This window comes from Carcharodon carcharias, chromosome 1 (genome assembly GCF_017639515.1).
Source record: "Carcharodon carcharias isolate sCarCar2 chromosome 1, sCarCar2.pri, whole genome shotgun sequence".
Lineage (NCBI taxonomy): Eukaryota > Metazoa > Chordata > Chondrichthyes > Lamniformes > Lamnidae > Carcharodon > Carcharodon carcharias.
The window spans coordinates 267,668,968-267,695,154 of record NC_054467.1 but is presented as its reverse complement, the minus strand read 5'-3'; the positions used below and the strand labels follow the sequence as shown (position 1 = coordinate 267,695,154).

The following is a 26,187-nucleotide window of genomic DNA, read 5'->3' as shown; positions in this document are numbered from 1 at the left end:
GGGGAGGCTGCAGAAGGATTTGGACATGTTAGGAGAATGGGCAAAGAAGTGGCAGATGGAATACAAGGTGGGGAAGTGTGAGGTCATGCACTTTGGTAGGAAGAATAGAGGCATAGACTATTTTCTAAATGGGGAGAGAATTCAGAAATCTGGAGTGCAAAGGGACTTGGGAGTCCTAGTCCAGGATTCTCTTAAGGTTAACTTGCAGGTTGAGTCGGTAGTTAGGAAGGCAAATGTAATGTTGGCATTTATTTCAAGAGGACTTGAATATAAAAGCAGGGATGTGCTGCTGAGGCTTTATAAGGCCACATTTAGAAAATTGTGAGCAATTCTGGGCCCCGTATCTCAGGAAGGATGTGCTGGCCCTGGAGAGGGTCCAGAGGAGGTTCACGAGAACGATCCCAGGAATGAAAGGCTTAACATATGAGGAATATTTGAGGACTCTGGGTCTATATTCGATGGAGTTTAGAAGAATGAGGGGGGATCTGATTGAAACTTACAGAATACTGAAAGGCCTGGATAGAGTGGACGTGGGGAAGATGTTTCCATTAGTAGGAGAGACTAGGACCCGAGGGCACAGCCTCAGAGTAAAGGGAAGACCTTTTAGAACGGAGATGAGGAGAAACTTCTTTAGCCAGAGAATGGTGAATCTATGGAATTCATTGCCACAGAAGGCTGTGGAAGCCAGGTCATTGAGCGTATTTAAGACCGAGATAGATAGTTTCTTGATTGGTAAGGGGATCAAAGGTTATGGGGAGAAGGCGGGAGAATGGGGTTGAGAAACTTATCAGCCATGATTGAATGGCGGTGCAGATTCAATGGGCCAAATGGCCTAATTTTCTGCTCCTATGTCTTATGGTCTTATGATTCTGCTAGGGTCACTCATCATCTGACCTCATTACAGCCTTGGTTCAAATATGGATAGGAGAGTTGAACCCCAGATTTCAGATGAGAGTTGGTGCCCTTGACATCAATGCAGCATATAGCCAAATGTGGCATAATTTACAGTGACAGAGTGAGAGAGAAACAGTGTGGTCATTTACAGTGAGTGTGAGAGAAACAGCGGGGCCATTTACGGCAAGAGAGTGTGAGAGAAACAGTGTGGTCATTTACAGCGAGAGAGTGTGAGAGAAACAGTGCGGTCATTTACAGCGAGACTGTGTGAGAGAAACAGTGTGGTCATTTACAGCGGGACTGTGTGAGAGAAACAGTGTGGTCATTTACAGCGAGACTGTGTGAGAGAAACAGTGTAGTCATTTACAGCGAGACTGTGTGAGAGAAACAGTGTGGTCATTTACAGCGAGAGAGTGTGAGAGAAACAGTGTGGTCATTTACAGCGAGAGAGTGTGAGAGAAATGGTGGGGCCATTTACAGCAAGAGAGTGTGAAAGAAACAGCGGGGCCATTTATGGCAAGAGAGTGTGAGAGAAATGGTAGGGCCATCTACAGGGTGAGAGCTTGAGGCAATTAGCGGCACCATTTTCAGAGTGAGAGTGTGGGAGCAGCAGTGTGGTAATTTACAGGGATATAGTGTGAGAGAAACAGTAGAACTATGTACAGCGAGGAAGTGTGAGAGAAACAGCGGGAATATTTTGGGCGAGAGAACATTAGAGTAACAGCAGAGCCATTTACAGTGAGAGAGTGTGAGAGAAACAACTGGGCCATTAAAAATGAGAGGGTTTGAGGGAAACAGCAGGGCCATTTATAGCTAGACAGTGTGAGAGTAACAACATGGTCATTTACAGTGAAATTGTGTGAGAGAAACAGTGTGGCCAAAAACAGTGAGAGAGTGAAGAGAAACTGTGGGGCCATTTACAGTGAGAGTGTGAGAGACGAGTCGCGTAGTCATTTAGAGTGAGAGAATGTGAGGGATACAGCGGGGCGATTTACAGTGAGAGTGTGTGACAGAAACATTGAGAATATTTATGGTGAGATAATGTGAGAGTAACAGTGGAGCCATTTAAAGTGAGAGAGTGTGGCAGAAAGAGCAGGGCCATTTATGAGAGAGTGAAGAGAAACTGCGGGCCATTTATAGGGAGAGAGTGTGAGAGAAACAGTGTGGTCACTTGCAGCGTGAATGTGTGAGTGAAACAGCATGGTCATTTACAGCAACAGAGTGGTAGAGAAACAATGTGGTCAATAACAGCGAGAGAGTGAAGAGAAACTGCGGTGCCAATTAGAGTGAGAGAGTGTGAGTGAAACAGCGTGGTCATTTACAGTGAGTGAAACAGCGTGGTCATTTACAGTGAGAGAGTGTGAGAGAAACAGCATGGTCATTTGTAGCAAGACAGTGTGAGAGAAACAGCGTGGTCGTTTACAGCGAGAGAGTGTGAGTGAAACAGCATGGTAGTTTACATCGAGAAAGTGTGAGTGAAACAGCGTGGTCGTTTACATCGAGAGAGAGTGTGAGTGAAACGGCATGGTCGTTTACAGCGAGAGAGTGTGAGTGAAACAGTGTGGTTGCTTACATCGAGAGAGAGTGTGATTGAAACAGCGTGGTCGTTTACAGCAAGAGAGTGTGAGTGAAACAGCGTGGTCGTTTACAGCGAGAGAGTGTGAGTGAAACAGCATGATCGTTTACAGCGAGAGAGTGTGAGTGAAACAGCGTGGTTGTTTACAGCGAGAGAGTGTGAGTGAAACAGCGTGGTCGTTTATATCGGGAGAGTGTGAGTGAAACAGCGTGGTCGTTTACAGCAAGAGAGCGAGAGTATCAGCATGGTCATTTACAGGGAGAGAGTGAGAAAGAAACAGCATGGTTAATTACATGGTGAGAGTGTAAGAAAAACAGCTGGGCCACATAAAGTAGGAGGGTGGGAGGGAAACATCAGGGTCATTTACAGCGAGAGAGAGAGAGCAACAGCAGGAACATTTACAGTGAGAGAGTGTAAGCGAAACAACGTGGTCATTTACAGCAAGAGAGTTTGAGAGAAACGGCAGGGACATCTACAGGGTGAGAGTGTGAAAGAATCAGCAGAACCATTTGCAGGGTGAGAACATGAGAGAAACAGCATGGTCATTTAAAGTGAGGGAGTGTGAGAGAAACAGCATGGTCATTTACAGTGAGGGAGTGTGAGAGAAACAGCATGGTCATTTATAGTGAGGGAGTGTGAGAGAAAGAGCATGATCATTTACAGGGATAGAGTGTGAGAGAAACAGCATGATCATTTACAGGGATAGAGTGTGAGAGAAACAGTGTGGTCATTTACAGGGATAGAGTGTGAGAGAAACAGCATGATCATTTACAGGGATAGAGTGTGAGAGAAACAGCATGGTCACTTAGAGGGATAGAGTGTGAGTGAAACAGAGGGACCTGTAAAAGTAACAGAGTGTGAGAGGAATAACGTGGTCATTTACAGTGAGAGAGTGAGAGAGAAACAACGGGGCCATTTACAGCGATGGAGTGTGAGAGAAACAGTGTGGTCATTTACAGGGATAGAGTGTGAGAGAAACAGTATGGTCATTTACAGGGATAGAGTGTGAGAGAAACAGTGTGGTCATTTACAGTGAGATAGTGTGAGAGAAACAGTGAGGTCATTTACAGGGATAGAGTGAGAGAGAAACAGTGTGGTCATTTACAGGGATAGAGTGAGAGAGAAGCAGCATGTTAATTTACAGGGATAGAGTGTGAGAGAAACAGTGTGGTCATTTGCAGTGACAGAGTGTGAGAGAAACAGTGTGGTCATCTACAGGGATAGAGTGTGAGAGAAACAGTGTGGTCATTTACAGGGATAGAGTGTGAGAGAAACATTGTGGTCATTTACAGGGATAGAGCGTGAGAGAAACAGTGTGGTCATTTACAGGGATAGAGTGTGAGAGAAACAGTGTGGTCATTTACAGGGATAGAGTGTGAGAGAAACAGTGTGGTAATTTACAGGCTTAGAGTGTGAGAGAAACAGTGTGGTCATTTACAGGGATAGAGTGTGAGAGAAACAGTGTGGTCATTTACAGGGATAGAGTGTGAGAGAAACAGTGTGGTCATTTACAGGGATAGAGCGTGAGAGAAACAGTGTGGTCATTTACAGGGATAGAGTGTGAGAGAAACAGTGTGGTCATTTACAGGGATAGAGCGTGAGAGAAACAGTGTGGTCATTTACAGGGATAGAGCGTGAGAGAAACAGTGTGGTCATTTACAGGGATAGAGCGTGAGAGAAACAGTGTGGTCATTTACAGGGATAGAGCGTGAGAGAAACTGTGGTAATTTACAGGGATAGAGTGTGAGAGAAACAGTGTGGTCATTTACAGGGATAGAGTGTGAGAGAAACAGTGTGGTCATTTAGAGGGATAGAGTGTGAGAGAAATAGCGTGATCATTTACAGGGATAGAGTGTGAGAGAAATAGCGTGATCATTTACAGGGATAGAGTGTGAGAGAAACAGCGTGGTCATTTACAGGGATAGAGTGTGAGAGAAATAGCGTGATCATTTACAGGGATAGAGTGTGAGAGAAACAGCATGGTCATTTACAGCGAGACTGTGTGAGAGAAACAGCGTGGTCATTTACAGCGAGACTGTGTGAGAGAAACAGTGTGGTCATTTACAGCGAGACTGTGTGAGAGAAACAGCGTGGTCATTTACAGTGAGACTGTGTGAGAGAAACAGTGTGGTCATTTACAGTGAGACTGTGTGAGAGAAACTGCGTGGTCATTTACAGCGAGACTGTGTGAGAGAAACAGCGTGGTCATTTACAGTGAGACTGTGTGAGAGAAACCGCGTGGTCATTTACAGCGAGACTGTGTGAGAGAAACAGCGTGGTCATTTACAGCGATACTGTGTGAGAGAAACCGCGTGGTCATTTACAGCGAGACTGTGTGAGAGAAACAGCGTGGTCATTTACAGCGATACTGTGTGAGAGAAACAGTGTGGTCATTTACAGCGAGACTGTGAGAGAAACCACGTGGTCATTTACAGCGAGACTGTGTGAGAGAAACAGCGTGGTCATTTACAGCGAGACTGTGTGAGAGAAACAGCGTGGTCATTTACAGCGAGACTGTGTGAGAGAAACAGCATGGTCATTTACAGCAAGAGAGTGGCAGAGAAACATTGGGGCCAATAACAGTGAGAGAGTGAAGAGACATTGTGGGGCCATTTACAGTGAGAGAGCATAAGTGAAACTGCATGGTCATTTACAGTGAGAGAGTGTGGGGAAAAGCAGCTTGTTAATTTACAGCAAGACATAGATGACTATGTGGGGTTTAGGATGAGTAAGTTTGCGGATGACACAAAGATTGGGTGGGTGGTTAACAGTGAGGTTGAGTGTCTTGGGCTACAAGAAGATATAGATGGGATGGTCAAATGGGTAGATAAGTGGCAGATGGAATTTAACCCTGAAAAGTGTGAGGTGATACACTTTGGAAGGAGTAATTTGACAAGGAAGTATTCAATGAACTGCATGACACTAGGAAGTTCTGAGGAACAATGGGACCTTGGCATGTGTGTCCATAGATTTCTGAAGACGGAGGGGCATGTTAGTGGGGTGGTAAAAAAGGCATATGGGATACTTGCCTTTATCAATCGAGGCATAAATTACAAAAGTAGGGAGGTCACGTTGGAGTTGTATAGAACCTTGGTGAGGCCACAGCTGGAGTACTGTGTGCGGTTCTGGTTACCACATTATAGGAAGGATGTGATTGCACTGGAGGGGGTGCAGAGGTGATTCACCAGGATGTTGCCTGGGATGAAAATTTGAGTTATGAAGAGAGGTTGGATAGACTTGGGTTGTTTTCGTTGGAGCAGAGAAGACTGAGGGGCAACCTGATCGAGGTGTACAAGATTATGAGGGGCATGGACAGGGTGGATAGGGAGCAGCTGTTCCCCTTAGTTGAAGGGTCAGTCACGAGGGGGCATAAGTTCAAGATGAGGGGCAGGAGGTTTAGGGGGGATATAAGGAAAAACTTTTTTACCCAGAGGGTGGTGACGGTCTGGAATGCACTGCCTGGGAAGGTGGTGGAGGTGGTTTACCTCACATCCTTTAAAAAGTAACTGGATGAGCACTTGGCACATCATAACATTCAAGGCTATGGGCCAAGTGCTGGTAAATGGGATTAGGTAGGTAGGTCAAGTGTTGCTCGTGTGTCGGTGCAGACTCGATGGGCCGAAGGGCCTCTTCTGCACTACGATTCTGTGAATAGAGTGTGAGAGAAACGGCTGGGCCACTTACAGCGAGAGAATGTGAAAGTAACAGCATAGATATTTACAGCAACTTTCGACAAAGTCCCACATAAGAGATTGGCGTGTAAAATTAAAGCACATGGGATTGGGGGTAATGTTTTGAGATGGACAGAAAACTGGTTGGCAGACAGGAAACAAACAGTAGGAATAAATGGGTCTTTTTCCGAATGCTAGACAGTGACTATTGGGATATTGCAGGGATCGGTGTTGAGACCCCAACTATTCACAATATATATTAATGATATAAATGAGGGAATTGAATATAATATCTTCAAATTTGCAGATGATACAAAGCTGGGTGGGAGGGTGAGCTGTGAGGAGGATGCAGAGATGCTTCAGTGTAATTTGGACAAGCTGAGCGAGTGGGAAAATGCATGGCAGATGCAGTATAATGTGGATAAATGTGAGGTTATCCATTTTGGTAGCAAAAACAGGAAGGCAGATTATTATCTGAATGGCTAAAAATTGAGAGAGAGGAATGTGCAACAAGACCTGGGTGTCCTTGTACACCAGTTGCTAACGGTAATCATGCAGGTGCAGCAGGCGGTAAAGAAGGCAAATGGTATGTTGGCCTTCATAGCCAGAGGCTTCGAGTACAGGAACAGGGATGTCTTGCTGCAATTGTACAGGGCCTTGGTGAGACCACACCTGGAATATTGTGTGCAGTTTTGGTCTCCATATCTGAGGAAAGATGTTCTTGCTGTAGAGGGAGTGCAGCAAAGGTTTACCAGACTGATTCCTGGGATGGCGGGATTGACATATGAGGAGAGATTGAGCCAGTTAGGATTACATACGCTGGAGTTCAGAAGAATGAGGGGGGATCTCATAGAAACCTATAAAATTCTATCAGGACTAGACAGGGTAGATGCAGGAAGGATGTTCCCGATGGTGGGGGAGTCCAGAACCAGGGGTCACAGTCTGAGGATATGGGGTAGACCATTTAGGACTGAGATGAGGAGAAATTTCTTCACCCAGAGAGTGGTGAACCTGTGGAATTCGTTACCACTGAAAGTAGTTGAGGCCAAAACATTGTATGTTTTCAAGAAGGAGTTAGATATAGCTCTTGGGGCGAAAGGGATCAAAGGATATGGGGAGAAAGCGGGAGTTGGGTATTGAGTTGGATGATCAGCCATGATCATAATGAATGGCGGAGCAGGCTCGAAGGGCCGAATGGCCTACTCCTGCTCCTAGTTTCTATGTTGCTATGTTTCTATGAAGGCAGAGAGCTGAAGAGTTCAAAACAATGAAATACAGATTTTAAAATTAGGAAACAAATGTCCAAGCATCACAACCAGTTACTTGAACACACACGTGTAAAATTCTGTCATTGATTTTAATTTTTCTTTCATTTAATAACAGAAACCTTAGATAAGATTTCACCAAACATGCAAAATCTGCCTGGTAGATTCGCCCACCCACCAACCAGAAGGTTGGACGGACCACGAAAAATCGGGGGCAGTTGGAACTTTAACGACTTTAATTGTCTTTTCAATTGTTGGCGGGTGCACTTCCGACACACAGGCACGCCCGCTGACTGAAATATCGCCAAGCGTGGAATGACGGCGGACGTTCGCCTGATATTATCTCGTGCAACTTCACATCCGATCGGGTTGGGCATGCACCCGCACTCCAACTTAAAAACTCTGCCCCAAGAATGTCACTTTAGATCAACTTAAGGAGAATTGGATGCTTACAGTCAGCTGTGAAAAGAAACTCTCACCCTAAATGTGAGCTGGAATTCAAGTCCATATATGAAGACCAGTATTTAAGCTATGATATCATCCAGTCCCTCAAGATCAGAATCACAGAATGGTTGCAGTAATAAGATCATTTGGCACATCACCTGTCTGCTGGCTTTTTGAAGGATCAATTTATTTAAAGCCACTTTCCCACCATCTGTTTGTAGCCCTGCACATTCTTCCTTTTTAGATAATAATCCATTTCCCTCTTCAATCCCTCGATTGAACCTCTCAGGCCGTGTATTCTAGTTCATAACCACTTGCTGTGTGCAAAACGTTTTCCCTCATGTGGCCATTGTTTCTTTTGCCAATTATCTTAAATCTACACCCCTTTGTTCTCAATCCTTCCACCAATGGAACAGTTTTTCCCCTATGGACTCTATCCAGACCCCTCATGATTTTGTATAGCTCGATCAAATCTCCGCTCAGCTTTCTTCTTCAAGCAAAACAGTCCCAGCTCTACATAGAAATGTAGAAATATATTCTACAGGATTTAGGAGTCCTTCAAGCCTGCTCAGCCATTCATTAAGATCATGGTTGACCTCACTGTGGTCTCAACTCGACTTTCTTCTCTGCCCCCAGCCCCCCCCCCAAACCTTGACTCCCTTTTCTGTCAAAAATCTGTCTTCTCCAATCTACCTTCATGACTGAAGTTCCTCAATTCCTGGAAGCATTCTCATGAATGTTTTTGGCACCCTCTCTAATGCCTTCGCATCTTTCCTAAATTGTGGCTCCCAGAACTCCATTTGAGGCCAAAACAGTGTTCTATAAAAGTTTAACATAACTTACTTGCTTTTGTACTCCATGTCCTATTAATAAAGCCTAGGATGCTGTATGCTTTATTAACCACTCTCTCAACTTGTCCTGTATGGCACAAAGTGATATGGCACAGAATGGTGCAATGAGATCTTACTTGGCAATTCTTACAGCAGACACCAGTTGCCGAGCAGCGAGCACCAGATTTGAGTTTACAAGTCAATGGTTCACAGCAGGGATCCGAACATTCCTGAGGGTAAAACAAACACAGAAAATACTGGTTTACAGGGGTGACATCTCAACATTGTAAAAGGAGTTTCACTGGATTCAAAGCATAATGTTTAAATTGATCACGCCTTTGAGTCAGAATATCATGCATTCAAGTTACATTGTGGGATTTCAGCAAAAATCTGAAAGGTGCTCCAGCATGGGAGGTGTGCTAAATTGAGATACTTTGCCTTTCTGGGTAATTTTAGATAGACTGGGAACTTTTCAGGTCTGAAAGTGGCAGTCTTTGGACCAATTGCGAATTAGCACTGTCAAAAATTGACCAACAGGTTAAAGAAGCCAATTGATGCAATGGCTATGTGAGTGGTATTTTCCACTACCAGGACACCTGCCTACCACACAATTGAGCACATTGTGTATGAATTTCAGTTCCCGTGTGATGCCAGTTATGTAGGCTGAATATTGCAGTGATTGGTTGATCAAGTGAAGCAGCATGTCCCTTTGATTGTCTGAAATAGCCAGACTACAGATTGTACTCAACCAGCCTGCACTTGCAAAATCCAAAACAGTGTTAGATGTAATTCTGTGATTGGGCTACACTTACTGGATAACCCTGAATGTGCTATGATACTAACAAACAGTTTAAGATAATCAGTTGAGCTCATAAACTGGTTCACTTACACATGATTGAAGCAACATACATTCAAACACAGGGACCTGTTCTCTGCAAACAAAAGAATATTCAAGCCTTGCACCTTTTTTGGATCTCCCAAGAGCTTGGGGAGCCAATAGTTCACTGTTGCTTCCTCCATGGCAATGTCTCGGCCAATCAGAACCGACTTACCAACGAATCAGCACCATTTTTTAATTTAGTATAAACTTCTGTGACTGTTTGAAATTTCACAGAATCACAGAATCAGAATCACAGTGCAGAAGAGGCCCTTCGGCCCATCAAGTCTGCACTGACATGAGAAAAACACCTGATCTACCTACCTAATCCCATTTACCAGCACTTGGCCCATAGTCTTGAATATTATGACATGCCAAGTGCTCATCCAGATACTTTTTAAAGGATGTGAGGCAAAATCCTCCATCACCCTCCCAGGCAGCATATTCCAGATCATCACCACCCTCTGGGTAAAAAAGCTTTTCCTCATATCCCCCCTAAACCCCCTGCCCCTCACCTTGAACTTATGCCCTTCAACTAGGGGGAACAGCTGCTCCCTATCCACCCTGTCCTTGCCCCTCATAATCTTGTACACCTCGATCAGGTCGCCCCTCAGCCTTCTCTGCTCCAACAAAAACAACCCAAGTCTATCCAACCTCTTTTCATAACTTAAATGTTTCATCCCAGGCAACATCCTGGTGAATCTCCTCTGCACCCCCTCCAGTGCAATCACATCCTTCCTATAATGTGGCGACCACAACTGCACACAGTACTCACCAAGGTTCTATACAACTCCAACATGACCTCCCTACTTTTGTAATCTATGCCTCGATTGATAAAGGCAAATGCCCCATATGCCTTTTTCACCACCTCACTAACATGCCCCTCTGCCTTCAGAGATTTATGGACGCACACGCCAAGGTCCCATTGTTCCTCAGAACTTCCTAGTGCCATGCTGTTCATTGAATACTTCCTTGTCAAATTACTCCTTCCAAAATGTATCACCTCACACTTTTCAGGGTTAAATTCCATCTGCCACTTATCTGCCCATTTGACCTTCCCGTCTATATCTTCCTGTAGCCCAAGACACTCAACCTCACTGTTAACTACCCGGCCAATCTGGCATTATTGCGTTTGTCCTGATGAGTGCAAGACGAAAAGCTTTGGCAACATATTGCTTTTTTCAAGATCTGTCAATGAGCTGATGTAGTTGACCCCAATAGGTGTGAATTGCTGTAGCAAAAAGCTGAGTTGACTAGTGAGTCATCAGAGTCTCCATCAAAGTAAAGGTTTTAAAGCTGCAAGCAGGATGGGTTGAGCGGACATCAGACTACACCAGAGTGAGCCATAAATTGAGTGAGGAATGAGAATTTGGCTCAAGTTGGAATTTGATGCAGAGGGGAATTTTTTTCTCCCTTTTTTCTTTTTCTCCACCTCCAGTAGTTGGTGAGTTTCCTTCCTTGGTATCAAAGCTACCTGAGTGAAATTTTTCCATTATCTAATCTGTTAAAATTAACTAATTTACTAAGTAAATAAATAAGGTTGGATAGAAATGGCAAGGTTTGTGCTGTGCCATGACTGCATCATGTGGGAATCCTTTTTTTATTCATTCACGGGATGTGGGCTTCACTGGCTGGGCCAGCATTTATTGCCCATCCCTAGTTGCCCTTGAGAAGGTGGTGGTGAGCTGCATCCTTGAACCGCTGCAGTCCATGTGGTGTAGGCACACCCGCAGTGCTGTTAGGGATTTTGACCCAGCGACAGTGAAGGAACAGCGATATATTTCCAATTCAGGATGGTGAGTGGCTTGGAGAGGAGCTTCCAGATGGTGGTGTTCCCATGTATCGGCTGCCCCTTGTCCTTCTAGATGTTAGCGGTTATGGGTTTGGAAGGTGCTGCCTAAAGAGCCTTGGTGAGTTTCTGCAGTGCATCTTGTAGATGGTACACACTGGCTCTGTTCTTCAGAGATGAAGGGGGGAGTGAATGATTGTGGATATGGTGCCAGTCAAGGTGGCTGCTTTGTCCTGGATGGTGTCCAGCTTCTTGAGTGTTGTGGGAGCTGCACTCAACCAGACAATTGGGGAATATTCCATCACACTCCTCAAAATCATGGACAGACTTTGGGAATCAGGAGGTGAGTTACTCACCACAACATTCCTAGCCTCTGACCTGCTCTTGTAACCAAAGCATTTATGCGGCTAGTCCAGCTCAGTTTCTGGTCAATAGTAACTCTCAGGATGTTGGTAATGGTGGATTCAGCGATCAGAATGCCATTGAATGTCAAGGGACAATGGTTACATTCTCTCTTGTTGGAGATGGTCATTACCTGGCACTTATGTGGCATGAATCTTACTTGTCACTTGTCAGTCCAACTTTGGATATTGTCTAGGTCTTGCTGAATTTGGACATGGACTGCTTCAGTATCTGAGGAGTTGTGAATGGTGCTGAACGTTGTGCAATCATCAGCAAACATCCCCATTTCTGACCTTATGATGAAAGAAATACCATTGAAGCAGTTAAAGATGTTTGGGCCTAGGATACTACCATGAAGAACTCTTGCGGTGATGTCCTGGAACTGAGTTTGACCTCCAGCCACAACCACAACCATCATCCTTTGTGCTAGGTATGACTCCATGAAATACACTGCAATCTTGGACAACCATATATGCAGAAAGTCTGCAGCTTAGCAACTCCAGCTCTGAGTTGCAGAGATGGAATCTAAGTTGCAGACATTGCAACATATTAGAGAGGGGGAGAGGTGCCTGGACACTTTGTTCCAGGAGGCAATCTCTTCCCTTAGGTTAGGCAGAGCTTTGGTGTTGGTCAATAGTCAGGGACAGGAGGATGTCTGCAGGTCAGGCAGGTAAGGGGAATCAGCATGTAGAGATGGAGGAGCTTCAGCCCTTGACTTCGTCCAACAGGTGTGAAGTGCTTGCTACCTGTGTGGGTGAGAAGGACTACAAGGTGGATGAACGGATTGACCAATGCACCATGCTGAAGGATGACATTCAAGTGGGGGAACGAAGAGGAAAGTGGCAGTGATAGGAGACAGCATAGTTAGTGGGTTAGATACTGTTCTCTGTAGCCGAGAGATTGAGTCCAGACAGCTGAGTTGCCTGTCCAGTGGCAGGGTTTGTGATATTTACTCAAGACTGAAGAGAAACATGCAGTGGGAGGAGAAGGATCCAGTGGTTGTGTTCCATGTTGGTACCAACGACATAGGTAAGACTAGGAAAAAGGTTTTGCATTGAGGGTATGAGGAGCAAGGCACTAAATGAAAAACAAAAACCTCAAAGGTAATAATTTCTATTATCAGAGCTGCATGCAAATTGGTATAGGGCAAATAAAATGAGAGAGATAAATGCATGGCTCAAAGACTGGTGTGGGAGAAGTGGGTTCCGGTTTGTGGGGCACTGGCACCAATACTGCGGAAAATGGGAGCTGCACCATTGGGTCGATCTACATCTAAACTGTGCTGGGGCCAGTGTTCTAGCGAACTAGGGAAGTAGAGACTAATAGTTTTAGGGGCAATGGATCAAATTTGGGAAGATTTGGTAAATCAAAACATAGATGCAATGCAAGAGAAAGGTATTCATATTGGAAAGGAAACCAGGCCATGACAGGAAGGGACAGAGCACAAACCCAAGAATAAGTCAGCAAGTAAGGTGAAAGGTTACAAAATTTAAAAGTCAAAACTAAAGGCTCTGTATCGGAATGCACATGGCATTCAAAACAAAACAGATGAACTGATAGCGCAATAGAAATAAGTGTCATCGCCATTACAGGGACATGGCTGAAGGGCATGTGACTTTTAGGAAGGACAGGAAGTTGGGAAAAGGTGGAGGGGTGGCTCTGGTAGTTAATGATGGTATTAGCACATTAGAGGTGGGTGACCAAACTTCAGGAAACCAGGATGTAAAAGCGGTTTGGGTAGAGATGAGAAATGATAAAGGCAAAAATTCGCTTGTAGGAGTGGTGTACAAGCCCTCTAACAGTACCCACATGAGGGGCTGGGGTATAAAGGAAGAAATAATGTGAGCTTGTCAGAATAATATGGTGATAATCATGGGGCATTTTAAACTACATATAGACTGGAAAAATTAGATGGGCAAAATTAGCCTAGATGAGGAATATTTTATTTTATTCATTCACGGGATGTGGGATTCACTGGCTGGGCCAGCATTTATTGCCCCTCCCTAATTGCCCTTAAGAAGGTGGTAGTTAATGTTACTTGCCACTTGTCAGCCCAAGCCTGGATATTGTCCAGGTCTTGCTGCATTTGGACATGGACTGTTTCAGTATCTGAGGAGTCGTGAATGGTGCTGAACATTGTGCAATCATCAGCGAACATCCCCATTTCTGACCTTATGATGGAAGGAAGGTCATTGATGAAGCAGCTGAAGATGGTTGGGCTGAGGACACTACCCTGAGGAACTCCTGCAGTGATGTCCTGGAACTGGGATGACTGACCGCTAACAACCACAACCATCTTCCTTTGTGTTAGGTATGAATCCAACTAGTGGAGAGTTCCCCCCTGATTCCCATTGACTCCAGTTTTGCTCGGGCTTTTTGATGCCACACTCAGCCTTGATGTCAAGGGCAGACACTCTAACCTCTCGTTGGGAGTCCAGCTCTTTTGTCCATGTTTGAGCCAAGGCTGTAATGATGTAAGGAGTTGAGTGGCCCTGGCGAAACCCAAACTGAGCGTTAGTGAGCAGGTTATTGTTAAGTGCTTGAAAGCACTGTCGATGACCCCTTCCAGCACTTTACTGATGGTTGAGGGTCAACTGAGGGGCTGGTATTTGACCGGGTTGAATTGGTCCTGCATTTTGTATACAGGACATTCCTGGGTAATTTTCCAAAAAGCCTGGCAGATACCAGTGTTGTAGCTGTACTGGAACAGCTTGGCTAGGGGTGTGGCAGTCCTGGAGCACAAGTCTTCAGTACTATTGCCGGATTATTGTGTGGGCCCATAGTGCAAAGGCTATCTAATGCTTTCATCCGTTTCTTGATATCACGTGGAGTGAATCGAATTGGCTGAAGGCTGGCATCTGTGATACTGGGGACCTCCGGACTAGGGCAAGAAGGATCATCCACTCAGAACTTCTGGCTGAAGATTGTTGTGAATGCTTCAGCTTTATCTTTTGCACTGATGTGCTGGGCTCCTCCATCATTGAAGCTGGTGACATTTGTGGAGCCTCCTCCTCCAGTGAGTTGTTTAATTATCCACCACCATTCACGACTGGATGTGTCAGGACTGCAGACCTTAGATCTGATCCATTGGTTGTGAGATCACTAAGCTCTGCCCATCACTTGCTGCTTATGCTGTATGGCACGCAGGTAGTCCTGTGCTATAGCCTCACCTGATTGACTCCTCATTTTTGGGTATGCCTGGTGCTGCTCCTGGTATGCCCTCCTGCACTCTTCCAGCAAAGCCCACATCTCGTGAATGAATTAAAAATATAATAATATCAGGCTGTTGCTTGACTAGTCTGTGAGACAACTTTCCCCAATTTTGGCACTAGCCCCCAGATCTTAGCAAGGAGGACTTTGCAGGGTTGAGTTTGTCATTGTCTTTTCCTGTGCCTAGGATGTCCAGTTTCATTTCTTTCCTGTGAATTTTTAGTGGTTGATACAACTGAGTTTCAGAGTCAGCCATATTTCTGTGGGTCTGGAGTTGCATTTAGACCAGACCAGGTAAGATTTCCTTTCCTAAAGGGCATTAGTGAACCAGGTGGGTCTTTGTAACAATTGGCAATGGTTTCATCATTAGACTTTTAATTCCAGATTTTTATTGAATTCAAATTCTACCATCTTTCATGGCATTGCCCTACATCTCTAGATTACTAGTCCAATGGCAATTCCATTTTACCATTACCTCCCCCTTATTTTCAAGATTGTTTCTTAGAGCACACTTCGGCGCCAACCAGAGAGTTGGCTATACTTGATCTGGTATTGTGTAACGAGATAGAATTAATTAATGACCTCATGGTGAAGGTGCCTGTCAGTAGCAGCAATCATAGTATAATTGAATTTTGCCTTCAGTTTGTAGGAGAGAAGAGTGTTCAAGGACTAGTATTTCAAAATTAGATAAGGGGAATTATGAGGGCATGAAAATAGAGCTAGCTAAAATGAATTGGCAAATTAGGTTAATGCATAGGTCAATGGAGAGACAGTGACAGATATTTAAGGGGATATTTCAGAATATATTTCAGAATACAAAGAATAGATACATTCCAGTGAGAGAGAAAAAGGGGAGGACCCCTAATCCGTGGTTAACTAAAGTTAAAGACAGTATCAAACTTAAAGAAAAAGCATATCATTGTGCAAAGATGGGTGGCAAGTCAGAAGATTGGACAGAAAATGAAAGACAGCAAAGAATCACTAAAAAATTAATAAGGAGGGAATAATACAGTACAAAAGAAAGCTAACTAGACATTTAAAGACAGGTTGTAACTGTTTCTATAGCTATTTTCAAAAGTGAGCATTGGTCCTATAGGAAGTGAGTAAGGAGAATTTATAATGGAAAAAAAGAAGATGGCAGATGAATTGAGCAGGTACTTTGCATCAGCTTTCATTGTAGAGGACAATTGACATCCAAGAAATAGCTGTGAATCAGGAAATAGAATTGAGGGAGGAACTCAAGAAAATTAAAATCACAGGGAAGTGGTACTTAGTAAATTGTTGCAGCTCCGAGCTGACAAGTGCCCAGGTCCTGATGGATTTTATCCTAGAGTCTTAAAAGAAGTGGCTCATGAGATAGTTGTGTTGGTTTTAATTTTTCAAAATTCCTTAGATTAAGCTCCCATTAGGTTGGGAAATAGAGAATTTAACTCCATGTTCAAAAAGAGGAGGAAACAAAAAGCAGGAAAGCAGGCTTGTTTGCTTAACATCTGTCATAGGAAAAATGTCAAAAACTATTACTGAAGACATTACAGCAGGGCACTTAGAAAAATTCAAGGTAATCAGGCAGTCAACATGGTTTTGTGAAAGGAAGATCATGTTTAAACAATTTATTGGAGTTCTTTGAAGCAACATGTGCTGTGGATGAAGGGGAACTGGTGGATGTACTGCAGTTAGATTTTCAGAAGGTATTTGATAAGGTGCCACATCAAAGGTTATTGTGAAAAACAAAAGCTTATGGTGTAGGGGGTAACATACTGGCATGGATAGATTGCCTGGCTAACAGGAAACAGAGTTCGCATAAATGGGTCATTTTCTGATTGACCAGATGTAATGAGTGGTGTACCTCAGGGATCAGTGCTGGGGCCTTAATTTTTTACAATTATATGAATGAGCTGGATGAAGGGACTGAAGGTATGGTTGCTAAATTTGCTGATGACATAACATAGGAAGGAAAATAAGCTATGAAGAGGATTTAAAGAGGTTACAGAGGGATATCAATAAGTTAAGTGAGTGAGCAAAGACCTGGAAAATGGAGTATAATGCAGGAAAATGTGAAATTGTCCATTTGGCAGGGAAAAGTTAAAAAAAGCATATTATCTAAATAGTGAGAGATTACAGAGCTCTGAGATGTGAAGGGGTCTGGGTGTCCTAGTGCATGAATTGCAAAAGGATAGTATGCAGGTACAGCAAATAATTCAAAAAGCCAATAGAATGTTATTGTTTATTGCGAGGGGAATTGAATATAAAAGTTGGGAGGTTATGCTTCAGTTATACAGGACACTGGTGAGACCACATGTACAGTATTGGTCTGCTTATTTAAGGAAGGATGTAAATGTGTTGGAAGCAGTTCAGAGAAGGTTTACTAGACTATCTGGAATGGGTGGTTTGTGTAGAGTAGAAGAGTAAGAGGTGACTTGATTGAAATCTTTAAGATCCTGAGGGACCTTGACAGGGTGGATGTGGAGAGGATGTTTCCTCTTGTGGGAGAGTCACTGTTTAAAAATAAGGGGTCGCCCATTTAAAACAGATAAGGAGACTTTTTTTCTGGGATCGTGAGTCTTTGGAACTCTTCCTCAAAAGACGGTGGAAGCAAAATCTTTGAATATTTTTATGGCAGAGCTAGATAGATTCTTGAAGCAAGGGGGGGTGAAAAGTTATCGGGAATGTGGAGTCAAGGTTACAAAGAGATCAACCATGATATTGAATGACAGCGTAGGCTTGAGTGGCCGAGTTGCCTTCTCCTGCTCCTAATTTTTATGTTTGCATGTTCCCCCCAGTGTCCTGACTAATATTTATTCCTCATCGAACATCACAAAAAACAGTATCTGATTTGTATCAGTTTACTATTTGTGGGATCTGCTGTGAACAAAGTGCTGCTACATTTCCTTCAACATTGGCTACAATTCCCAAGTACTTTATCAGCTGCAAAGATTTGCATGTACATGAAAACCGTGAAATAAACACTTCTTTCTGTTTTTAAGTCTTGTGTTCATAAAAGAAAGATGCCTTGTCAAATCCAAACCAAATGATCCCAGTTGGGAATTGGAATTCAGTTTGAATCCAATCCTAATTTACACAAAGCCCCTGATGCACAGAAAAAAAAGTGCGCATCACAATATTCAATAGGCCCTGACAGTGAGCCCTGATTACCAGGCATGTTTGATTCCTCCTTACCGCAGGTTTGCCGCAGTCACACTGCTCGCCTCTCTCCACGTACTGGTTTCCACACTCCACGCCCCCAATCAACTTGTCAACAATTGGTAGATTGGAAAGACACACAGCTACTCCACGTTTGAGATTGTTCACCAAGTCCTGTTGGCTGCAACTACTGAAGGATGTTGGCAAAACGAAACTGAAGATAAAAATATACAAGTGTCAAAGGGGCAAGGAGAAAACAGGGGAGCAGAGACCTGAGAAAGAAATGGCAGGGCTACGAGGAAAAGGTGTGGCAGTGGGAACAGGTAAGTGGCTCTAGCAGAGAGTCAGCACAAATGTGACTGGTTGAATGGCTTCCTTCTGTGCTGAAACCATTCTGTGATTGTATGAAACACCAGAGAAACACCTAGATAAAACAATAAATGAACAATGGAGGGGGGAGGGGGGACCCTTATACAGAAGATTATTTGGGTACAAATGAGATATATGGGGAGGCAATGGTGTACTGGTATTGTTGCTGGACTAGTAATCCAGAGACCCAGGGTAAGGGTCTGGGGACCCGGGTTTGAATCCCACCACAGCAGATGGTGGAATTTGAATTCAATAAAAAATCTGGAATTAAAAGTCTAATGACCATGGAGCCATTCTCATTTGTTGTAAAAACCCATCTGGTTTCCCTTAGGGAAGGAAATCAGTTGTCCTTGTCTGATCTGGCCCACACCTTGCATCTGAAATGGCCGAGCAAACCACTCAGTTGTAACAAACTGCTACAAAGTCAAAAAAAGGAATGAAACCGGACGGACCACCCGGCATCGACCTAGGCATCAGAAAAGACAATGGCAATTGCAGCCCTCTTGACCCTGAAGTCCTCCTTACTAACATCTGGGGGCTGGTGCCAAAATTGGGAGAGCTGTCTCACAGACTAGTCAAACAACAGCCTGACATAGTCATCCTCATGAAATCATACCTTACAGATAATGTTCCAGACTCCACCATCACCATCCCTGGGTATGTCCTGTCCCACTGGCAGGACAGACCCAGCAGAGGTGGTGGCACAGTGGTATACAGTCAGGAGGGAGTTGCCCTGGGAGTCCTTAACATCAACTCCAGACTCCATGAAGTCTCATGTCATCAGGTAAAACATGGGCAAGGAAACCTGCTGATTACCACGTACCGCCCTCCCTCAGCTGATGAATCAGTGCTCCTCCATGTTGCACATCACTTGGAGGAAGCACTGAGGGTGGCAAGGGTACAGAATGTAGTCTTGGTGCAGGACTTCAAGGTCCATCAGCAAGAGTGGCTCAGTAGCATCACTACTGACCGAGCTGGCTGAGTTCTAAAGGACATAGCTGCTAGACTGAGTTTGCGGCAAATGGTGAGGGAAAAACATACTTGAACTCATCCTCACCAACATGCCTGTCGCAGATGCATCTGTCCATGACAGTATTGGTAGGAATGACCATCGCACAGTCATTGTGGAGATGAAGTCTCGCCTTCACATTGAGGATACCCTCCATCGTGTTGTGTGGCACTAGAACCGTGCTAAATGGGATAGATTTGAACAGATCAAGTAACTCAAGACTGGGCATCCATGAGGTGCTGTGGGCCATCAGCAGCAACAGAACTGTACTCGAACACGATATGTAACCTCATGGCCCGGCATATCCCCCACTCTACCATTACCATCAAGCCAGAGGATAAATCCTGGTTCAATGAAGAGTGCAGGAGGGCATGTCAGGAGCAGCACCAGGCATACCTAAAACTGAGGTGTCAACCTGGTGAAGCTATAACACAGGACTATTTGTGTGCCATACAGCATAAGCAGCAAGTGATGGACAGAGCTAAGCGATCCCACATCCAACAGATCAGATCTAAGCTCTGCAGGTGGTGGACAATTAAAGAAATCACTGGAGGAGGAGGCTCCACAAATATCCCTATCCTCAATGATGGGGGAGCCCAGCACAGCAGCGCAAAAGATAAGGCTGAAGCATTTGCTACAATCTTCAGCCAGAAGAGTGCTGAGTGGATGACCTCAGCCAATTCGATTCACTCCATGTGATATCAAGAAATGACTGAAGGTACTGAATACTGCAAAGACTATGGGCCCTAACAATATTCCGGCAATAGTACTAAAGACTTGTGCTCCAGAACTTGCTGCACCCCTAGCCAAGCTGTTCCAGTACAGCTACAACATTGGTATCTACCCAGCTATATGGAAAATTGCCCAGGTATGTCCTGCACACAAAAGCAGGACAAGTCCAATCCAACCAATTGCCGCCCGATCAGTCCATTCTCGATCATCAGTAAAGTAATGGAAGGGGTCATCAACAGTGCTATCAGACAGCACTTGCTTAGAAATAACCTGCTCACTGATGCCAGTTTGGGTTCCACCAGAGTCACTTGGCTCCTGACCTCATTGCAGCCTTGGTTCAAACATGGACAAAAGAGCTGAACTCACGAGGTGAGAGTGACTGCCCTTGACATCAAGGCTGCATTTGACCGAGTGTGGTATCAAGGAGCCCGAGCAAAACTGGAGCCAATGGGAATCAGGGGAAAACTCACCACTGGTTGGATTCATACCCAGCACAAAGGAAGATGGTTGGAGGTCAGTCATTTCAGTTCCAGGTCATCACTGCAGGAGTTCCTCAGGGTAGTGTCCTCGGCCCAATCATCATCAATGATCTTCCTTCCATCATAAAGTCAGAAGTGGGGATGTTCGCTGATGATTGCACAATGTTCAGCACCATTCACAATTCCTCAGATACTGAAGCAGTCCATGTCCAAATGCAGCAAGACCTGACAATTTCCATGTTTGGGCTGACAAGTGGCAAATAATATTTGCAGCACACAAGTGTCAGGCAATGACCATCGCCAAGAGAGAATCCGACCATCGCCTCTTGATTTTCCATGACATTACCATCACTGAATCGCCCACTATCAACATCCTGGGCGTTACCATTGACCAGAAACTGAACTGGACTAGCCGTGTAAATACTGTGGCGACAAGAGCAGGTCAGAGGCTGGGAATCCTGCGACGAGTAACTCACCTCCTGACTCCTCAAAGCCTGTCCACCATCTACAAGGCACAAGTCAGGAGTATGATGGAATACTCCCCACTTGCCTGGATGAGTGCAGCTCCCACAACACTCAAGAAGCTTGACACTGTCCAGGACAAAGGAGCCACTTGATTGGCACCACATCCACAAACACTCACTTCCTCCACCACCGATGCACACAATAGCAGCAGTGTGTGTACCATCTGCAAGATGCACTGTAGGAATTCACCAAGGCTCCTTCGACAGCACCTTTCAAATCCACCACTACCATCTAGGACAAGGGCAGCAGATAAATGAGAACACCACCACCTGGAAGTTCCCCTCCAAGTCACTCACCATCCTGACTTGGAAATATATCACCGTTCCTTCACTGTCACTGGGTCAAAATCCTGGAACTCCTTCCCTAACAGCACTGTGGGTGTACCTACACCACATGGACTGCAGCGGCTCAAGAAGGCAGCTCACCCACCACCTTCTCAAGGGCAACTAGGGATGGTCAATAAATGCTGGCCCAGCCAGCAAAGCCCACATCCCTTGAATGAAAAAACATGTTCCCACAAGAGGGAAAGAGAGTCATGCAAATCCAGAGCTCCCTGGATGATAAAAGACATTTTGCCTTCTGTGCAGTGGTGGTCGGGAAAAGTAGTGTTTTTCCCACTGGGACCAAAGAAGATTGCAACTCCCAGATTCAGGAGCGCTTTGCTGGGGCCCACCAGGAACGTCCTGTACCCCAGTGATGGCCGGAAGACATCCACCAATGTCACCACTCCAGCTTTGGAGGCGGTGTCTTCAGCGGTCAGTACAAACGCAATGCAGCAAAGGCGTGTAATCCAGCGCAGGAAGGGGATGAATCTCATTTACAAGCACATCAGGCATTAGCAGGAAAACACTTCACAGGGATCTCACACATTGCCAGCTGAAGGCATATCACCACTTTCTCACTCTCACACCTCCACATCCCGATCTGGGCTCATTCATTGTATACATCACGTCCTCACCACCCACGCACAGCAGACATCCTTATCAGCTGCCTTGGCATATATCCTGCTCACACTCTCTCCCTTTTCCTTCATGCAGGAAAAGCTTGCACAGGATATGAGGGAGAGGTCCCAGACCCGAGATGGAGTGGCCAAAATTACGGCCTTCACCCCATATGAGGAGTGTGACAACGTGCTGACCGGAGAGAATAGGGACCATGCATGTGATGACAGTGAGATGGGCAGCACAGACCCAAGTGAGGGCCCTGTACCAGCTCATCCCTCAGACAACCGAACAGAGTACAGTATGCCACCTTCCAGTCTCTTGCCATGCTTAAGTAATCTCTACTTTCTTTCATAGGCACCTCTGGAAATTACCCAAGGGCATCCACCAACCAGGTCTTGATATCCAGCCCTGACAACACCTCGGAAGAGGAAGCAGAGGAGAGCACGATTGAAGACCTGTCGTGGCGCTGACCCACACCCTCCACCTGTGCACAGACCGATACTTTGGCAGGACCTATTTCTAGAGAAGCACTGGGGCTACAATCCACAACACACAATCTGGTCCACAGCAGGCAAGAGGCAGGGACATCTGAGGTAGTCAGCATTCAGAGGAGTGCTGCAGTCCAGGATTCTGCTGGGCCTGAGCTGATGATAAGCCTAAGAACTCGGTTCTAACTCAGTTGGTGGAGCTTCAGTGAAAGTCAGGGGATTGAGGAAAGGTCGTCAGCTGTTTTCCACAGATTGCATCATACAATGGAGGAGTCTGTCATGTTCAGTCTGAGGTTATAGCACCAGCATGCCAACTCACCAAGGTCAACACAGGTAGGATGGTGACTGCCATGGAGCCTGTGGTCCAGGACATAGGTCCTGCACAGCACCTGGAGCTGCACTTTATCAATGTAGGCATTGGTAGCATCCATTAGTGACTATGCAAGAGATGGGGGCAGGGCAACTCACTCTCACTACAGTTTACCCTTATCCTAAAGGAGTCAGGACATAGGGAGGGAGACCAGCACCTGAGCACTCTGGGGCCATCCACCCTGGTGACTCTGGGAGTGTCCTGCCATTCCCAGTTCCGTCTTCCTGTGACCCTGTCACCTCCAGCTCCACAGACCAAGGAGGGTGAACCTGCACCACAGCAGGAGATCCAAAGCAGGCTAAGGCCATCCAAGTCGGCCTTCTAGAGGACACCCACCAAAGTCATCACAGACAACAGGGGCGTAGTGGTCAGCAGGCTGCCTCCATCCCTGCTGTGGTTATCGGGGATGCACCAAGACGCAGCAGTAGGGTTAGGAAAATGAAGAAATATTAGGAGCATGACAGTGGCACATGTTATATATTTTTCATCAATGCAAGTAGAATACCACCCATTTTACATCTCTTGTGTATGTCTCCTCTTTATGATAAGCTGTGTTGTTGTTCATCAGGTGTGACACCATAGCCCATACTGCCACTTATTGCAGATGTTGCACATTAATGCTAAAAGGTTAGTTAAGAAAAAAGTGGGATCTATCAGAGATGAAGATGGAAACTTGTGTGGAGATGCAGAGGCTGTGGGAAGGAATTTTGAATGAATATTTTGTCTCCGTGTTTACAAAGGAAAGGGAGGATGTAGATATAGTAGTCCAGGAGGAACACTGTGAGATATTGGACGGGATAGTCATAAAGAGAGAGGAAGTACTTGAAGGGTTGAAATCCTTGAAAGTTGATAAGTCACCAGGACCAGATGGATTGTTTCCAAGGCTGCTGAAGGAAGTCAGGGAGGAGATAGCAGATGCTCTGAGGATGATTTTCCAATCTTCACGAGATACAGGGGAGGTACCGGAGGACTGGAGAAATGCAAACGTAGTTCCATTGTTTAAAAAGGGATCAAAGGAAATGCCAGACAATTATAGGCCAGTTAGTCTTACATCGGTGGTGAGTAAATTAGTAGAATCAGTCCTGAGAGATAGGATTAACTGTCATGTGGAAAGACATGGACTAGTCAGGGATGGTCAGCATGGATTTGTTAAAGGAAGGTCTTGCCTCACAAATTTGAATGAATTCTTTGAGGAAGTGACAAGAAGGGTTGATGAAGGTAGTGCAGTGGATGTTGTGTACATGGGTTTTAGCAAGGCATTTGACAAGGTCCCACATGGCAGATTGGTCAGGAAAGTAAAATTTAGGGTAATGTGGCAAACTGGATAAAAGGTTGGCTTTGTAACAGGAAACAAAGGGTAATGGTTGATGGATGCCCTTGAGAATGGAAAGTTGTCTCAAGTGGTGTTCCACAGGACTCGGTGTTGAGACCATTGCTGTTTGAGTTATATATTAACGATTTGGATGTGAACGTGGGGGGTACAATTGAGAAATTTGCAGATGACACAAAGATTGGCCGAGTAGTGGATAGTGTGGAGGATACCCATAATCTCCAAAACAATATGGATGGGTTGGTGGAGTGGGCGGTAAAGTGGCAGATGGATTTTAACATAGAGAAGTGTGAGGTCATACATTTAGGGAGGTCAAACAGTTACAGGGATTACAAAATAAATGGGAATACACTAAGAGGGGTAGATGAAGTGAAAGATCTTGGCGTACAAGCACACAGGTCCCTGAAGGCAGCAGTTCAAGTAGACAAGGTTGTAAAGTAGGCATATGGAATGCTCTCCAACACTGGCAGAGGTATAGAATATAAAAGTAAGGATATAATGTTGGAATTGTATGAAACACTGGTGAGGCCACAACTGGAGTACTGTGTGCAGTTCTGGTCACCACATTACAGGAAGGACGTAATAGCTCTGGAGAGAGTGCAGAGGAGATTTACAAGAATGTTGCCAGGGTTAGAAAAGTGTAGCTATGAGGAGAGATTGGATAGGTTGGGGTTATTTTCCTTAGAACAAAGAAGGCTGAGAGGTGACTTGATTGAGGTGTGCAAAATTATGAGGGGAATAGAGTGAACAGGATAAAATTGTATCCTTGGTGGAAAATTCTAGAACCAGGGGACATAGATTCAAGATAAGTGGCAGAATGTGTAGGGGGGACATGAGGAAGAACTTTTTTACGCAGAGAGTAGTGGGTGTCTGGAATTCGCTGCCCCAAGTTGGTGGTAGAGGCAGAAACTCTCAACTCTTTTAAAAAGTACCAGGATCTACACCTAAATTACAGAATCACAGTGCAGAAGAGGCCCTTTGGCCCATCGAGTCTGCACGGACATGTGAGAAACACCTGACCTACCTACCTAATCCCATTTACCAGCATTTGGCCCATAGCCTTGAATGTTATGACGTGCCAAGTGCTCATCCAGGTATTTTATAAAGGATGTGAGGCAACCCACCTCCACCACCCTCCCAGGCAGCGCATTCCAGACCGTCACCACCCTCTGGGTAAAAATGTTTGTCCTCACATCTCCCTAAACCTCCTGCCACTCACCTTGATCTTATGCCCCCTCAGTCTTCTCTGCTCCAACAAAAACAACCCAAATCTATCCAACCTCTCTTCATAACTTAAATGTTTCATCCCAGGCAACATCCTGGTGAATGTCCTCTGCACCCTTCCATTGTAATCGCATCCTTCCTGTAATGAGGCAACCAGAACTGCACACAGTACTCCAGCTGTGGCCTCACCAAAGTTCTATACAACTCCAACATGTCCTCCCTACTTTTGTAATCTATGCCTCGATTGATAAAGGCAAGTATCCCATATGCTTTTTTCACCACCCCTCTAACATGCCCCTCCGCCTTCAGAGATCTATGGACACACACACCAAGGTCCCTTTGTTCCTCAGAACTTCCTAGTGTCATGCCGTTCATTGAATACTTCCTTGTCAAATTACTCCTTCCAAAGTGTATCACCTCACACTTTTCAGATTTTAAATTCCATCTGCCAATTATCTGCCCATATGACCATCCCTTCTATACCTTCATGTAGCCCAAAACACTCAACCTCACTGTTAACCACCCAGCCAATCTTTGTGTCATCCGCAAACTTACAATCCTACCCTCCACATAGTCATCTATATTCTTTATATAAATGACAAATAATAGGAAACCAAG

General features: G+C 45.0%; 1 protein-coding gene across 1 annotated transcript in view; it reads right to left on the bottom strand.

Annotated features, from left to right (window-relative positions):
* Nucleotides 1-17,796: 17,796 nt before the first annotated feature.
* LOC121276098 (disintegrin and metalloproteinase domain-containing protein 12-like) overlaps nt 17,797-26,187 on the bottom strand; it is a 772,855-nt gene continuing 764,464 nt past the window's right edge. The window contains exons 12-13 of the mRNA XM_041184044.1: nt 18,136-18,313; nt 17,797-17,883 (exon numbers count right to left, since the gene is read on the bottom strand). Of these exons, the coding sequence (XP_041039978.1) occupies nt 17,797-17,883; nt 18,136-18,313 (265 nt within the window). The remainder of the gene's footprint in view (nt 17,884-18,135; nt 18,314-26,187) is intronic.